General features: G+C 41.4%; 1 protein-coding gene and 1 long non-coding RNA gene across 5 annotated transcripts in view; one reads left to right on the top strand and one right to left on the bottom strand.

Moving 5' to 3' along the window:
* Window positions 341-3,055, bottom strand: LOC106509010. Its single transcript, XR_001306207.2, has 3 exons — window positions 2,598-3,055; window positions 528-658; window positions 341-410 (listed from the first exon to the last, which is right to left on the bottom strand). It is a non-coding gene; the product is annotated as an uncharacterized LOC106509010 (long non-coding RNA).
* The window catches only part of SLC28A2 (solute carrier family 28 member 2), a 38,708-nt gene continuing 24,879 nt past the window's right edge, over window positions 3,092-16,920 (top strand). For 3 of the 4 annotated variants that reach the window (XR_001306206.2, XM_005659640.3, XM_021096284.1), the window contains exons 1-3: window positions 3,092-3,246; window positions 4,177-4,268; window positions 4,402-4,490. Coding sequence is in view for 3 of the 4 variants with exons in the window: in XM_005659640.3 (XP_005659697.2) it covers window positions 3,120-3,246; window positions 4,177-4,268; window positions 4,402-4,490 (308 nt within the window). In the remaining variant the exon portion in view is untranslated. The remainder of the gene's footprint in view (window positions 3,247-4,176; window positions 4,269-4,401; window positions 4,491-16,920) is intronic. The other variant, XM_013993042.2, reaches the window with a different exon arrangement.

Below are 16,920 nucleotides of genomic sequence, written 5' to 3'. Positions count from 1 at the left end.
CGTACCCAGGGCAAATCTTTAGCAGTAAGAAAGCTGTGACTAGAGATAGAAAAGGAAAGATAAACACAGAAAAATAGATTAACATATTTTTAGGGGATATCATTTTTATTTTCCTGGAACCGAAGTCTTTCAAGGGATTGCTCTGCAATCCTTCTTCTTTCTTCAGCTTGTCTGTAGCTCTGCTAACCAGACAAGCCCCACGCATCCGCAATCCTTCTTCTTTCTTCAGCTTGTCTGTAGCTCTGCTAACCAGACAAGCCTCATGCAGGTGCCGACTGTGGCTTTGCTTTCTTTACTGGAGCAGCCCTATGGCTCCCGACAAGGGATTGAACCTGTGTCTTCATGGATGCTAGTCAGATTCGTTTCTGCTGAGCCACGACGGGAACTCTGAATATAATTTTTTTGTGTGCCTAAAATAAGATTAGTAGTTGACTTGCTTACAGGAATGCTATGAGGATGAGCAGTGAAAGTGTAGGAAAGTCTTTGGAAAGACTATAAAAGGCTGTAGGAACAGAAGCATCTCTTACCTTTCATCCCACAGCCCAGAAATAGCACAGAACTGGGAGTGAAGATCCCAGCATATTGGTTTGGCTTAGCTGTTTACTCTGGGTAAATCATTTCATTCTTCCTGATCTGTACTTTGAGAGGGCTTATCAAACTGTAAGTGATAAGACAGAAAGAAATATTTAAACAATAGAGCCCAAGCCTGTAAGCCAGAAGTTAATTGAGGAGAGGTGCCAGCCCGATTAATTCTCTTCTCTTGGCAGTTGGGTGTTATCAATAGTACCTGCATTTAAAGGAAATTTGGATCCATTGGAAAAGTGAGATAAGTACCATAGCCTGCATTTATAAGAAAAACATAGAGTTTTACACCTTCTATAGGAAAAAGAAAGAGTGAAGAGGGAGGGAAAGGGAAGACAGAGATGTGATCCCTGGCATCATTTCAGCTGGACTGAACTCTAGGATCTGTGCCTATAACCACGCCTGGACCTGGCCCCACCACTGGCAGTAATCTAATCTAAGGTAAAAATGAAACACAGAGATAAACTGTGAGCTGGGATGAGTAAAAGTGACCTCACAGTCATATTGAGATTGTAGTCAGACATCAGCTTGAAAATATCTTTAATATTCCTGCATTACTATAAGAACTCAAGAGAGTAGCTGACCACTGTTAAGTTCATCTACTATTTTCCAAAATTTTTTTCTATATTAAATTAATTTTCCTAATAATCTTGTGATATAGCATTAGGCAATAAGGCAGGGCAGGAATAACAGAAGAGGCCCAGAGAAGCAAAATGAATTGCTCTAGGTTGCAGAATATAATACACGTTTACTATGCTAGGGCTTTTATGGATGTGTGTGTGTGTGTGTGTGTGTGTGTGTGTGTGTGTAACCAAGGAGATAGAGATATATTTTCTTATTTTGGTGATTGTTATCATCATCCACATACCCAATATTCTAAGTCAGAAGAATTTTTTTTTTTTTTTTTTGCTTTTTAGGGCCACTCCCACAGCATATGGAAGTTCCCCAGGCTAGGGGGCAAATGGGAGCTACAGCTGCTTTCCTATGCCATAGCCATAGCAACACAAGATCCTTTACCCACTGAGTGAGGCCAGGGATTGAGCCTGCATCCTCATGGATCCTAGTTGGGTTCGTTAACCGCTGAGCCACAAAGGGAACTCCTCAAGCCAGAATTCTGTGTTTGTTTTTTTTCCCACTTATTTTACAAATATTTATTGATTGCCTAATCTTGTGATGGGCCTTAAGCCTGGAGATACAGTGGTGAGCAAAATAGTGTGTGCTGGAGGAGATCATGGTCTAGAGGAAGACAAGTAAACCTTTAGAATAAGGTGTGTTCTGGAGACTTGTGCAAGAACATGTTGCAGTAGGAACTTGGGGAAAGGGGTCTTAAGGCAGCCTGGCTCATCTGAAGGGGGTAATAGAAAGCTTCACTGTAGAGAGTGGCCTTGCCACAGAGACTTGAAGGCAGTGTAGGAATTTCTAGGTAAATAAATAGGGGCAGGGTGTTAGAGGCAGAAGGAACAGCATCCACAACAGTCTCACAGGCAGAAGGGAACATCAAGTGTTTAGGGAGTAACATGAAGTTCAGTATCGCTGGTGGATAGGAGTAGGCAGAAACAAATCAGTTTGAACAATTTTGAAGAATTAACTGCCCCCATTCATTTACTCTGTCCATGCCCAATAAATCACCATGTCCTATATATTTGTTTCCTTATATCCACCTGCTGCTTCGGTTAGAGCCTCACCATGTCTGACCTTGACTATCGCTTTTGCCTCCTGACTGGTCTCCTTGTCCCCAGGGTGCATCCTTCCAATCCATCCTTTCCTGCATCCCCACTTGGCCTAACCTGTTGGCCTGGCTTATAGAGGCACTTGATGCCATCACCAGACTTATTTCTTGATAAACCACTCCCATCCCATTCACATTCCCCCCCTCCATTCCTTCACTAATTTCTTATTTTATTTTGCCCCCCCCCTTCATTAATTTCTCCAAAATTTCCCTCTCTTCTCTAGCAATTTTTGCACCTCTGTGCCTTTAAGTTTCTCCTTTCCTCTGTCAGTGATCCTCTACTTACCTTTCAAGACTTTCCAGACTCAGGGCTAATGTTACCCAACTCTGTAAAGCCTTTCTCAACAAATGTCTTTCTTCACTGATTTGTAAGTTCCTTCATGGCAGAGACAACATCCCATTCATCTTTGTATCTTCAGCACAGCAAACAGTGCCTGGGTGATAGTGAGTACTTAATAAAAATTTGTTAAAAATAGTTTAACAGAAAGTCTTCCTGGCAGTCATTTGGAATTTAATCATACACAGTCTTCCCTTCTGTTGTTTTCTTAGAACTGTCTTTCCAGTAAAAAATGATGATAAGTTTTCTCAGTGCTGAGATCTTTCTCTTATTTTTCTTTTACAGACTCCCCCTGTGCCTAGCTTAAGTGCTGGACAATGCATCTGCTGAAGTGCCTGTTAGGAATTACTGCAGAACTCTTAGACCTAACCTTGCAAAGTAGTCTTTAAAACATATAAATATTTAACTTGAGAGTTGTACTTGTCCTCTACAGGGAAGGACAGGCACAGCAAATAAGGGCCCCAAGGCAGAATGAGCCAATCAGGAAATCCTCCTCCCTTATCCCCAGCCCCTCCCTTCAGAGTCAGGGTCCCTAGGAACTGGTTTTTCTTTCTGTCCTTCACTGAGGCACCGGAAGGAATCCTACAGACTGGAGTAGGTAAGGGTATTGGAGGAGGGCAGGATCCTGATTTGCCAGATTTCTTAATTTATGGTGTTTAGACCAAATTCAAGTAGTTCTATGCCTATACAGGAAGGCCCTGATTTATAAAACAAAAGTTGTCTGTTTATGTGTGTTTAATAAAATTATATATTTTAAGTAGTTGAAGAGTTCACAGTAAAAAAGCAAAAACAAAAGACAATTCCACAGGGAAAGGAAAGTTCTACAAAGTACAAAAACATCTCAGATAACCTTGAATGTTTATCTACTAAGGTTGCTTAGAGTGAGGCTCAAGTGTTAGCTTTTTTCCTTTATTCTCTCATTTTGTTTTAAAACTTTTCTTTATTTGGGATAATTAACATCCATTCTGATTACTCTACATACATGTAGGTTTCTTTTATTTATCTGATGAGCCGCTCTCTTAGATGCTCCAACAACAGTTCTCATACTACAATATGGCCAGGAACTTGAAAGCCTGTTAATTTTTGTTTTGTTTTTTTTTCAGTAGTGTGTTCAGGGCTGCCGTCTTTCCTGCCCTCTGCCTCCCTTTCTCTTTTCTTCTTACTCTGCACAGCTCAGTGGGGCCTCCTGGAGGCTAATAGGAAGTAGTTGTCCCATAAACCTTCCTTTAGGTCTTGGAGTCCTGGTTAAATCACTGGTTTACTTCAATTCCTCTGTCCTTCATTTTTCTTCTCTTACTTCCCCTTCCTTAGCTATTCACAATAGGAAGCAGAAGTCTATATTTCATTGTTTATTATTTTAGGATTTTTCTTCCAAGCTTGTCAATTCTCAGTTCTTAAAGAAATCAACTAAATCTCTAAACATTTTTAGTTTTGTTTTTCCTGTAGATAACTGACCCTAAAGATTCTCCCCAGCCCCACATTATAGAACAACTCATCTTTCAGACTTGGCAATGAATTTTTTGTTCAGGAGAACAGCAGATGGAGAAAACAAATGGGAGAGAGGCCATTGCTCCGTCCACAGTGGAAACTGGAATAGAGAACCCAGGACTGGAGCTCACGGTAACTCAACAGTTTATTTTCAGCACATCTTTGTGGGCTGCTGCATGGCCTCATGTAGGGTCTTTGGCTGCTTGTGATCCCCATCACCCCTGGCAGCCCTTATGACTGACTTCAACTCTACCTGTGCTTACAGGAAGAAGGAATAAGTCCTGAGAAAACCAAGAGGGCTGAAGATCAAGGACACAGCCTTGAGGATGGGTTGGAGCCTCCCACTCAGAAGAGGTACAGGTGTTCTGAAATCAATTTAGTTAGGAAGGGCCCAGGGTGAGCCAGTGTGGTCAGTGGAATCAGAAGAGGTCAAACTTGCCCTGTTCTTAGGAGCTCGTGATCCTTTTGTGGAAATAAGACTCACGGCCACCTGCTGTTACCATATGCACATATATACTTTTATGTAATTAATTATTATATAAACCTATGCCGTAAATAATGATTCATCGATATCAGCAGCAGTTGGACTGCCAACAAAGATAACAGCAGTGAGCATTAACAATGACTAATATTTATTGAGTACTTACTATTTGTGCAGAATGCCTCATGTAATTAATTAATTTAATATTCACAACAAGAAGTGGGTACTAATTTTAGTCCCTTTTTTCAATTAGAAAATTGAGGCTTAGGAGTTCCTGTCATGGCTCAGTGGAAATGAATCTGACTAGTATTCATGAGGACACAGGTTTGATCCCTGGCCTCGCTCATTGAGTTAAGGATCCAGCATTGCTGTGAGCTGTGGTGTAGGTCGAAGATGTGGCTCAGATCTGGTGTTGCTGTGGCTGTAGCTCCGATTCAACCCCTAGCCTGGATACCTCCATATGCTCTGGGTGCGGCCCTAAAAACAAAAACAAAACAAAAGAGAAAATTGAAGCTTAAAAATGAACTTAACCATAAATTTTTTAAAAATAGCTTTTCTGGAATACTTAGATTTGGGGATGAAATAAAGAGAAATACAGAAATTTAAAGACTTGGAAGGACCAACCATGAGAGATAGTAGAGAAAGTTACAAAGCACAGTCTTGGAAATCAAAAGGGAGGAAAGTGACAAGAATGAAGGTACAATCAATCCACAATGTTCTGTGTAACAGGAGTCAAGAAAGAAGTGAGAAGAATCTTTGAATTTGGTCATAGTCATAGTCATAGTCCTAAAAGTAATGTCTGTAGAAGTTGTCTGGGTGAAATAGATCAGATGGAAGCCATGTTCTGCGGTATGGAAAGAGTCTGGGTATTTATAAAATACCACAGAGGTCATACACTGAAAAGCTTAGAGGAGAATAGTGGATCGTTTCTAAAGGGAATATATGGATGTGTATTTTCTTCTTTTTAAGAAGTAACTCAGTGACTTCATAGAGAAAACAAGCTTAAATTTTTAAATTCTGTTTGCTTCTCCCAAATTTCACTTTTATATGCAAACTGATATATAGCAATGGTATATATCAGTGTGGGACATTTCTACTTTGTATTTTTGTTTTTTTCCACTTATTTTATATATCATACTTCTATGAATTGACAGCTTTCTATAATTTTTCATGCTTCCATAATATTTTATACTTTGTTTAGCAATATGGTGGTTAATGTGAATTCTAGCATTAGACTACTTAGGTCTATATCTGAACTCTACCCAGTGGTGTGCTTGGTAAATGTTTGAGAATTGGCTTTCCAAGAGTAATTGCCATGAGTATTGGTTCATATTTTTGCTTGCCTTAATGAATAAAACACTGGGGAGTTCCTGTCGTGGCTCAGTGGTTAAGGAACGCAACTACTATCCATGAGGACTCGGGTTCAATCCCTGGCCTCTCTCAGTGGATTAAGGATCCGGTGTTGCCGTGAGCTGTGGTGTAGGTTGTAGACGTGGCTGGGATCCTGGGTTGCTGTGGCGTAGGCCAGTGGCTAAGTTCCAGTTCAGCCCCCAGCCTGGGAACTTCCATATGCCATAGGTGTGGCCCTAAAAAGACAAAAGGCAAAAGACAAAAAAAAAAAAAAAAAAAAAAAGAAAAAAGCCAAAAAAAAGACATTGGGTTGGCAAACTTTTTCTATAAAGAACTTGATAGTAAATATTTTAGGTGCTATGGGCTGTAAGGTCTCTGCTGCAACTCAACCCTACCATTTTAGCAGGAAAACTCCACGAATAATACCAAGCAGATGGGCATGGCTGTGGTCTAATAAAACTTTATTTATAAAAACAAGGTGGAACCTCCTTATGCCATGTGCGCAGCCCTAAAAAGACAAAAATAAATTAATAAATAAAAAATAAAACAAGGTGAGATGGACTGGACCCCAGGCTATATATAGTTTGCCAATCCTTGATCTAGGCAAAATAGTAAATCAAGCTCTGATTTGCAGCATTTGACTATAATATAAATACTCTCAACAGGGCTGATTTCAGGGCTGATGGGTTGTTTTTGAATGAGGAGTTGGGAAGAGATGTGCAATGGCACATCATTATGTAAGATTTCTACCATGCACACACAAGAGAGAACCTCAAGAGCTTAGGTAACAGTAAAATGTAGCAAAATATTAGGAAGTGATGTTTTGAGTATTCATTACCCTTGTTTCTTAATGTAGTTTATTTGTAAAATTATTCAATTAATTCTTGCACATTTCCTGAAAATGTAACAATCAGCTGTCCCCAGTTGATATAAGCTGGTGTCTTTGCACTACTGACCCTATCACTTACGAGATAATGGGCAAGTTACTTAGCCTCCCTAAGCCTCAGTTTTCTTTTTTCTTTTTTTCTTTTTTTTTGCCATTCCTGGGCCACTCTCACGGCATATGGAAGTTCCCAGGCTAGGGGTTGAATTGGAGCTGTAGCCACCGGCCTACGCCAGAGCCACAGCAACGTGGGATCCGAGCCGAGTCTGCAACCTACACCACAGCTCACAGCAACACTGGATCCTCAACCCACCGAACAAGGCCAGGTATTGAACCCACAACCTCATGGTTCCTAGTCGGATTCGTTAACCACTGCACCACGATGGGAACTCCAAGCCTCAATTTTCATGCTGTAAAACAGGGATAATATTAGTACTTAGGTGGAAGGTCCTTGACATATTTTGTCAGATTGTTGTTGGCACCTTAAACTGCTCTGATATATAACTGTGTCCAGTCCCCTCAAACCTCATAAACTATATTTTCTCAGCTGAAAAATTTTAAGTTACATAAAATTTTAAGTTACATAAAATCTTGCTTAAAGTTATAACTTGCACTTTTTTGTTTTTGTTGTCTTTTGGCCATTTCTTGGGCTGTTCCCTTGGCATGTGGAGGTTCCCAGGCTAGGGGTCTAATCAGAGCTGTAGCTGCTGGCCTACGCCAGAGGCGCACCAATGTGTGATCCAAGCCTCATCTGTGGCCTACACCACAGCTCGCAGCAACGCTGGATCCTTAACCAACTGAGCAAGGCCAGGGATCGAACCCACAACCTCATGGTTCCTAGTTGGATTCGTTAACCACTGAGCCACGACACGAACTCCTAACTTTGCATTTCTAGTAAAGCTACGCATTTCCCCCATTTGGTTTACCTTCTGTATTTCTGTGTGTGATTTGCTTTCCTTCTTTTATCAACTACTGTAGAATCTGTATTTTGAAACTCATTTCTGCTATACTATTCAAATGGCACCCATGTACATTTCTTGTTTCCAAGGCCCATCACTTGCTGCCAACCTATCTTATACAGATTCTATCAGAACTATCTAAAGCATGACTCTGACCTGCCTTGTTCAAAAGTCTCTATCATTCCCCATTGCTTCCTGAACAGAACACAACTTCACAGCCTGGCATTCAAGTCTTCCCCACTTCTGCCCCCTATCTAACTTGACCTTCCAGCATTAACTCTTTACAATTAATTTCTTTTCTAATGCTCCTCTCTGCTCTAGTTAGAGTCAACCATCATTTGCTGCCTCTATGTCATGCTTTCCATCATTCCTCCTGAGTGAAATGTCTTTTCATTTTATGTCTTTCTGCTCAAATACAACATATCTTGTAAGGCCGTACTCAAAAGCAGTCATGTCCATTACGTCATCACAAACGGTTCTTTTCCTCAGCCTGGAATATACATCTTTGATATACTGTTTTCATTTCCTTTAGGCATATACCCCGAATGGAATTACTGGGTCTTATGTGGATCTATTTTTAATTTTTTAAGAAACTTCAAATTGTTTTCCATAGTGCTTGAACAAATTTATATTCCCACCAACAGTGTATACGAGTTTCCTTTTCTTCACATCCTCAACTTACTCGTTATCTCTTGTCTCTTGATGATAGCCATTCTTAACAGTTGTGAGGTGATAACAGTTGTGAGGTTATATCTCACTATTCTAACAGGTGTGAGATGGTTTTTGTTTTCATTTCCTTGATGATTAGTGATGTTGAGCAACTTTTCACATACCTGGCTGTTTGGCTGTCTTCTTTGGAAAAAGATGTCTATTCAATTCCTCCGTCTATTTTTAAATTGTATCTTTTGTTGTTGTTACAGAGTTGTTTGAGTTCTTTTCATATTTTGGATATTACCCTTTTATGCAATATATGGTTTGCAAAAACTTTCTCCCATTATGTAATTTGCTTTTTCATTTCATTGTTTCTTTTGTTGTATAGAAGTTTTAAGTTGTATAAAAGCTTGTGCTATAGTCCTACTTTTTTGTTTTGTTTTGTTTTTGTCTTTTCTAGGGCCGCTTCCTGAGGCATATGGAGGTTCCTAGGCTAGGGAGCTGTAGCCGCCAGCCTACACCAGAGCCACAGCAACTCGGGATCCAAGCCACGTCTGTAACCTACACCACAGCTCACGGCAACACTGGATCCTTAATCCACTGAGCTAGGCCAGTGATCGAACTCTCAACCTCATGATTCCTAGTCAGATTCGTTAACCACTGCGCCACGATGGGAACTCCCCTATAGTCCTACTTTTTGAATTTTGCTTTTGCTGTTTGTGCTTTTAGTTTACCATCCAGGAAATTATTGTTAAGACCAAAGTTGAGGAGCTTCCTCCCCACGAGTTTTATGGTATCAAGTCTTATGTTTAAGTCTTTGATCCACTTTGAATTAATTTTTGTGTGGGGTAAATAGGGGTCCAGTTTCATTGCTCTTTATGTGTTTATCCAGTTTTCTCAACACCATTTGTTCAAGAGACTATCCAAAAGACTGTCTTTTCCCCATTGGGTGTTCTTGGTGCCCTTGTTGAATATTAGTTGACTGTATATGTGGGAGCTTAAATCTTGGCTTTCTACTCTGTTTCATTGGTCTATATGTCTTTTTATGCCAGTACCATACTGTTTTTTATTGCTATATCTTAGTGGTTTAGTTTGAAATCAAGTAGCATGATACCTCTAGCTTTGTTCTTTTTCTTCAGGATTGCTTTGATTATGTGCAGTTCCATACAAATTTTAGGATTGTTTTTTATATTTCTGTGAAGAGTGCCATTGGAATTTTGATAGGAATTGCCGCACCCTCAGCATATGGATGTTCCCAGGCTAGGAATCAAAATCGGAGATGTAGCTACCAGCCTACGCCACACCACAGCAATGCCAGATCCAAGCCACATCTGCAACCAACATCACAGATCACATCAACGCTGGATCCTTAACCTACTAAGAAAGGCCAGGTATTGAACCCGCATCCTCATGGATACTAGTGAGGTTTGTTTCCACTGAGCCACAGTGGGAACTCCTAAATAATATTAATTCTTCTTTTTTTTTTTGGTCTTTTTTTTGGTCTTTTCTAGGGCCGCACCCACAGCATATGGAGGTTCCCAGGCTAGGGGTTGAATCAGAGCTGTTGCTCAGATCTGAGCCATGTCTGCGACCTACACCACAGCTCATGGCAACACCAGATTCTTAACACACTGAGTGAGGCCAGGGATTGAACTCACAACCTCATGGTTCCTAGTCGGATTTGTTAACCACTGAACCACGACGGGAACTCCAAAACAATATTAATTCTTCTGTTCCATAAACACAAGATATCTTGCCATTGTTCTTGTTTTTAAAAAATTGCCTTTCCTCTTTGATGCTCTTTCTTCTTTTGATGGCTTTTTTTTTCAGGTTAATTGAATACTTCTAAATGATTCCATTTTATTTCCTTTGTTGAATTATTGGCTGTAACTCTGTGTTTTACTGTATTAGTGGTTGCTTTAGAGTTTATAGTATGCGGAGTTCCTTGTGGCTTAGCAGTTAAGGATCTGGCATTGTCCCTGCTATGATGTGGGTTTGACCTCTGGCCCAGAAACTTTTGCATGCTGTGAGTGTGGCCAAAAATAAATAAAAAATAAAAATAAAATAAAATAGAGTTTATAGTTTATATTTTCAACTTATCAAGCCTACCTTCAAGTGATACTATATCCCTTCATATATAAGAAACTTATGATAGTATACTTCTGTATGTCCTTCTCCAGCCTTTATATTACTATTAAGTTTCTTTCTACATATGTTGTAAACCCCCTACTACAGTGTTATTATTTTTGTTTTTAAACAATTTTTTTCCACATGCTCCAACTTAAATATACCTGCACCTGCATGAATCCCTGTCTTTTCCTCTCCTTTGTCAGAAGTCCTACTCTGAATCTGCAGTCAACCTCTCTACCCGTCTTCTTCTTCTTTTTTTTTTTTTTCTGTCTTTTTGTCCTTTGTTGTTGTTGTTGTTGCTATTTCTTGGGCCGCTCCCACGGCATATGGAGGTTCCCAGGCTAGGGGTCGAATCAGAGCTGTAGCCACCGGCCTACGCCAGAGCCACAGCAACGTGGGATCCGAGCCGCGTCTGCAACCTACACCACAGCTCATGGCAACGCCGGATCGTTAACCCACTGAGCAAGGGCAGGGACCGAACCCGCAACCTCATGGTTCCTAGTCGGATTCGTTAACCACTGCGCTGTGACGGGAACTCCTCTACCCGTCTTCTTAATGCCACTCTTCTCCATCTCTACAATTTTTCCTTCTCCATTAGACCCTCCTCCAATCTCAAGCTTCTTTCTTCTTATAATAAACAAACACAAAATCAACCTTAACTCAAACTTGTGATATCTTTTTCCTTCAAGGCCAAGTTTTTTCTTGCTGTTTGCTTTTTCTCCCCTCCCCACTCATTTCTCAGCCCAGAGCAATCTAGTTTTCACCACCACTGCTCAGCTGAAAATCTCTTACCCAAGTGAGAGATGAAAACCTACTTACCAAGTCCAACGTACACACGCTTTCACTGGGCATCTCTGCAGCATGACCCTTCTGACCTTTTCTCTCTGGAAACTCATTTATTATTTTAATGACCCTATACCCTCCTCATTCTCCTACCTGTCTGGATGTTCTTTCTTGGCTCTTTCCCAGAGCCCGTCATTTGTCTTCTATTCTCACCCCTACACTTAATGTCTTGATTCATAAAGCCACATCTGAAGCCTGCACCTTTTTTTTTTTTTTTTTTTTTTTTCTTTTTAGGGTGGCACCCGTGGTTCCCAGGCTAGGGGTTAAATCAGAGCTATAGCTGGCTTGCCTAGGCTATAGCCACAGCAACACAGGATCTGAGCTGCGTCTGCAAACTACACCACAGCTCAGGACAACGCTGCATTCCCCATCTACTGAGTGAGGTAGTAGACGGTAACTAGTCAGATTCCTTTCTGTTGTGCCACAACAGGAACTCCTGAAGCCTGCATCTTTGGTTTAAGCTTCTGATCTATATATCTAACCACTTACTAAACATCTTCACCTGGGTGTGACATACACTTTAAATTAAACATTAAAACCAAATTCCTATCAGCATAGATTTGATGCTTTCCTACTAAGTCAGACCCTGGGCTGGACTCTAGGCACACAGAGATAAATAATCTCACATTTCCTCTCAGGTCTGTTCCTCCTCCTGTATTCTCTATTTTGGTTATTATTATCATCCTGAGTCACCGATGGCAGGAACCTCATTGTCATCCCAGTTTCCCTTCCCTCAATGTTGATCCTTTTCTCAAGCACCTTCACCCACTTATCAGTCCTTCCCAGCACCCTCAGTCACTTCTTTCCTGGCCCCCAGCCCATCTGCCACCCCCTGCCTCCAGAGTGATCTTTCCAAAACACTAATCTGCTCATGTTATTACCTTGATTAAATTCTTCAATGGGTCTCTTCTTTCCACAAGATAAAACTGAGATTCCTAAGAATGATATATAATCTAAATGACCTGACTTCTCTTTTCTTTACAAGCTTTCTTCCCGCCACCCGCCTGTCCACAGGCTCTCTGCTTCTCAGCAAATATAAATTGTTCTGTTATTTCAGGTGCTAGGCTCACTCAGGTATACTTTTCCTCCTTTAGAGAAAGCCCAGCCTTCTCTTCTAACTCCCTGCAACATATCCCCTTGGCATATGCCTTCCCCTTGACCTTCCAGATCATTTGTGTCTGTTCTCTTCTTTGTGAAAGCTTCTTTGACATTCACAGGCATGTTACCTGCCCCTTCTACTTTACTTTCTTAGCAGTCATAACTTTGGGACTCTGGAATAGTCCCTCCGGGATTCTAGTCATAATATCTAATTAGAATTAGAAGCCATGTGGAGTAATGGGAAGATCTGGGTTTTGAATCCTAACTCTGCCACCTGCTGGCAGGCTCAGTTTCCTTGCTTATAAATATAATGTTAACCTTGTGGTTTTGGGGGAGGAGGATTGATGGTCTTATGGTACCTCGTAAAATGTGCTTAACAAATAGTATGTGGTTTTTCTTTCCTTCTGAGACAACCTTTTTGATAAACTGGTCCATATAGTATATGTTCACACTCACTCAGTCCCCTACAATTCCATTGTCATGCAGTCACTCTCCTGTGAACGGCTCTTTCAAACAGAATCAGTCACCTCTTCACCACCATCTTTTCCTTTGCCATCCTACCTAATTTTACACGTCACCATATGCCATTGACCTCTCCTCCTTCTTAAATCCGTTTCTCTTTTTCACCTTTCCTCCTAGCTCTCCAACTGCTCCTACTAAGTCTGTTGTTTCTTCTGGCTGCCCTATAAGAGCGACTGTTCTGACTTCCCGGGAGGATGGTGGTAAGCCTGGCAGGGATAGGTGGGTGGAGGGGGTGGGAGGAGGGAGGTCTGGAAGAGCATATTGGACCTAAGTTGCCTGTCAGTGCAAGTCCTGAGTGAAGAATTTTAGGGAGCCCATCCTTGCTGGGACATCATCCCTCAAGTCCCTCCATTTTTTTTTTTCCCTGTTAGGGCCTGAGCCTACTGTCAACAGCTGAATGAGCCAGAGCTCCTTTGTCCTCAAATTCCTATTGAAATCATTACAAGAAGTTGTAAATAGGGACACAGTGATTCAGCATAGGAATTCCATGATGAGCATTAATCACATACTAGAAACCTGGAGAAAGTTTTGCTAACAACAGAACTGAAGGGCTGGCTGGAAATGGCAATTGGAGGAAGCATTATGATTCTCTCTAATGAGAGAGAGCCTTACCTGGGAAGACTCTACTGCTTTTCAGAACCCCTGCTGCTCTAAACTTGGAGGGATAAGCATTCTAGAAGGGAGTTCCCTGGTAGCTCAGGGTTAAGGATCTGGCATTGTCACTGCTGTGGCTCTAGTTGCTGCTGTAGCATGGGTTTGGTCCTTGGCCCTGGAACTTCTTCTGCGTGACACAGGTGCAGAAAAAAAAAAAAAAAACCCAAAACAAAAAAACAACTGACAAACAAAAAAGAGTTCTGGGAGGAAGAAGTTGAAGCTGGGTAGAAGGGCCTGTTGGAAATCCCACCACCTAGGTCCCTCTTTTTTTGTGGACTTTTGGCAATGAATCTCTACTTTTAGTGTGAAAATCTGACCTTTTTAAAAAATTGCACATCAAGCAGAGATTTGGGTACTGTGTGGAGGGAGAGTTCTTTCCCAAGGCAACACATCCATCACAACTGAGCTGTTAAGAACTGGGCTGTGTTCTGGTTTAGGTTCTCTTCTTACTCTACCTGGACTGTCAGAACTGGTCATGCCCAAGTGCACAGAGGCTCTGCTTCCAATGTAGGTTTGCTGGCCTCCATCTGCTAGACCTTTCTCGTGCCTTCCCTGGTTTTCCAGCTCCTATTTGGCTTTACATTTCAGTTTATCAGTAACCTTTTTACTTTTCAGTCACCATTCTCTCTTGGACACTTTTAGTAATTGTTCTTGAGTCTATTCTCAACACTATCCAGCAATCCTTGCCTATCCAGTTTTACACCAGTTGAACATGACTTTGAATCTGGCAAAGTGGTACCTGATACAGTATTGACCGACCAGTCCTTTTTACGACATCATCAAACTAAAACTGTGGACCTCTTAAAAAGATTCTGGTCTCTTCTTGCTAGAGGCTCTTGCCCTTTACTCAGGTCATAATTTGCTACTGGGTTGACTCGCTTCCTTTCTCCTAGTTCTTACTTCAAGCTAGAGCAGGCAAAGATCCACCCTGCTGTCACTAGAGATGGATTTTTTTTGAAAGCTGTCCTAAGCCTTCCTTTCTAACTGCTAAATGATAGTACCCCAGACCTTGGGAGTTTTCATAGCTTTGTCCCTCTTAGTTATGAGAGTTTTTACATCTTGCGGAAAGGGTCACTTGAGAAAAATACACAAACACCCTTGCTGCTAGGCCTGACCTATAGTGCCCACTAATGCCGCATTAAGCTAGCACTACCTCCCATCTTTACCTTATGCCTTCTCACTTGAGGATGCAGGCAGTAAGCATGTAAGTGAGAGAGTTATTATTGGTCCATACCTGGAAAGCCTCCCCATACACATACCTGGAGACTTTATCGGTGGGTACAGATATCACACAAAATTACGGGCAGAATATCAAATGTCACCAGAGAGATTTTTTTTTTTCCCTCAATTCAGCTTCTGGATATAACACAAGTTACTAACCCTCAAACTGAATCATTATGTAAATTAAAGAGCTTGGTCATATTAATAAGATCCTGGGCCAAGCAGGACACCAGGACCATGAACACCTGTGCACATACCCCAAGACACTACTTCTCAGTTGGTTTAAAAGAGTCTGAGAACTTGTTTTCTTTTTTTCCTTTGGAATGTCGCTTGTGGCTTTTTTAAAATTTTACTTTAATTTTTAAAAACAGAGGTCCAGTTCTAAATTTGACATTCTAGGATCAGGTTGTTAATGGGTTTTGTGGAAATGAGTGCTCTTCACTGATTTTTTTTTCTTTTTAGGGCCACACTTAAGGTGTATGGAGATTCCCAGGCTAGGGGTTGAATCAGAGCTACAACCGCTGGCCACAGCCACAGCCACAGCAATGCGGGGTCCGAGCCGCATCTGCAACCTGCTCTGCAGCTCATGGCAATGCCAGATCCTTAACCCACTGAACAAGGCCAGGGATCGAACCCCCATTCTCATGGTTCCTAGTCCAATTCCTTCCGCTGGGCCACAATGGGAGCTCCTCTTCACTGACTTTTGATAGCACCTACTGAACTTTGGTTCCTAGGAAATTGTCAAATGTGATCATGAGGCGATGACAGAAAACTTTTCTAGGTATGTAGTTTATACTTATTCTTGGACTAGCGAGTGCCCCCTCTAATTTTGCAATGGCCTTGCTGAACTGGCATTTGACTAGGTATAATTTTATTTTATTTAATTTTTTTTTAATTTTTTTTTTTTTTTTTGGTCTTTTTGTCTTTGTTGCTATTTCTTGGGCCGCTCCCGCGGCATATGGAGGTTCCCAGGCTAGGGGTCGAATCAGAGCTGTAGCCACCGGCCTACTCCAGAGCCACAGCAACGCGGGATCCGAGCCGCGTCTGCAGCCTACACCACAGCTCATGGCAACGCCGGATCGTTAACCCACTGAGCAAGGGCAGGGACCGAACCCGCAACCTCATGGTTCCTAGTCGGATTCGTTAACCACTGCGCCACAACAGGAACTCCTTGACTAGGTATAATTTTAAATCAACTTCCCCTACTGTATCAGTTTGGGTCCTAACAGGAAACATACGGCATACTTTAATTAGGATAATTAGAGGAGGATTTACTTACAGGAAGACGATTACAAAGATGTGTGCAAAATATTGCAGAATCACGAGAAATAATAGTTTAAGAACCTGAGGCTAGAAGCAGTGAACAGTCACTATTCCTAGGCCCAAAAGGACAAGATATAAAAGAACCCAGAAGGGGAGTCAGATAAAGAAAACCTCCTCAATATGCTGACCTCAGTCTTTTCACACACTCTAATCTCCTTCTGGGATCCCCTGTTAGAACCCCTAGGTAATCCAGAGGGTTATGGAAGTCCATTGATTTAGTCCACATGGATTAGATTCCCAGGGCATAGAGTGAGGTGAAGAGTAGATCTGGAGCAAACCAAAGACATCTGGCACACTTGAGAAGTCTAGGCTTGAAATGAAATTAATTCCTTAATGTACTTAGCCAGTGATGTTCCAAAGATAATGACCTCCTTTGGGTGCACTGACACTTTTAAGCAATCCTTTTCACTCACTACTTTCTCCGTTAAGCATGGAAAGATAGCAGAGTTATTGCAGTCCTAAGGTGTCCTTTTGAATTGATCCAGGCAGGTGTGATAAAGTGTTTTCTCCTTCCTCAGGTCACCTATATCTGATAGTATACACTACACAGCTAACACAGGGTTGGAATCCCTCAAGAAAGAAGAAATAAGAAGAAAAAGGCAGGCTATGCATAAAAAAAGAGGGCATGTGTTAGATTGGAGAGGCAGCAATGGAGAAAGAGCCATGGAA

This window comes from Sus scrofa, chromosome 1 (genome assembly GCF_000003025.6).
Source record: "Sus scrofa isolate TJ Tabasco breed Duroc chromosome 1, Sscrofa11.1, whole genome shotgun sequence".
NCBI lineage: Eukaryota > Metazoa > Chordata > Mammalia > Artiodactyla > Suidae > Sus > Sus scrofa.
Note: the sequence above shows the minus strand (reverse complement) of the source record. Positions and strands in the feature narration are given on the sequence as shown.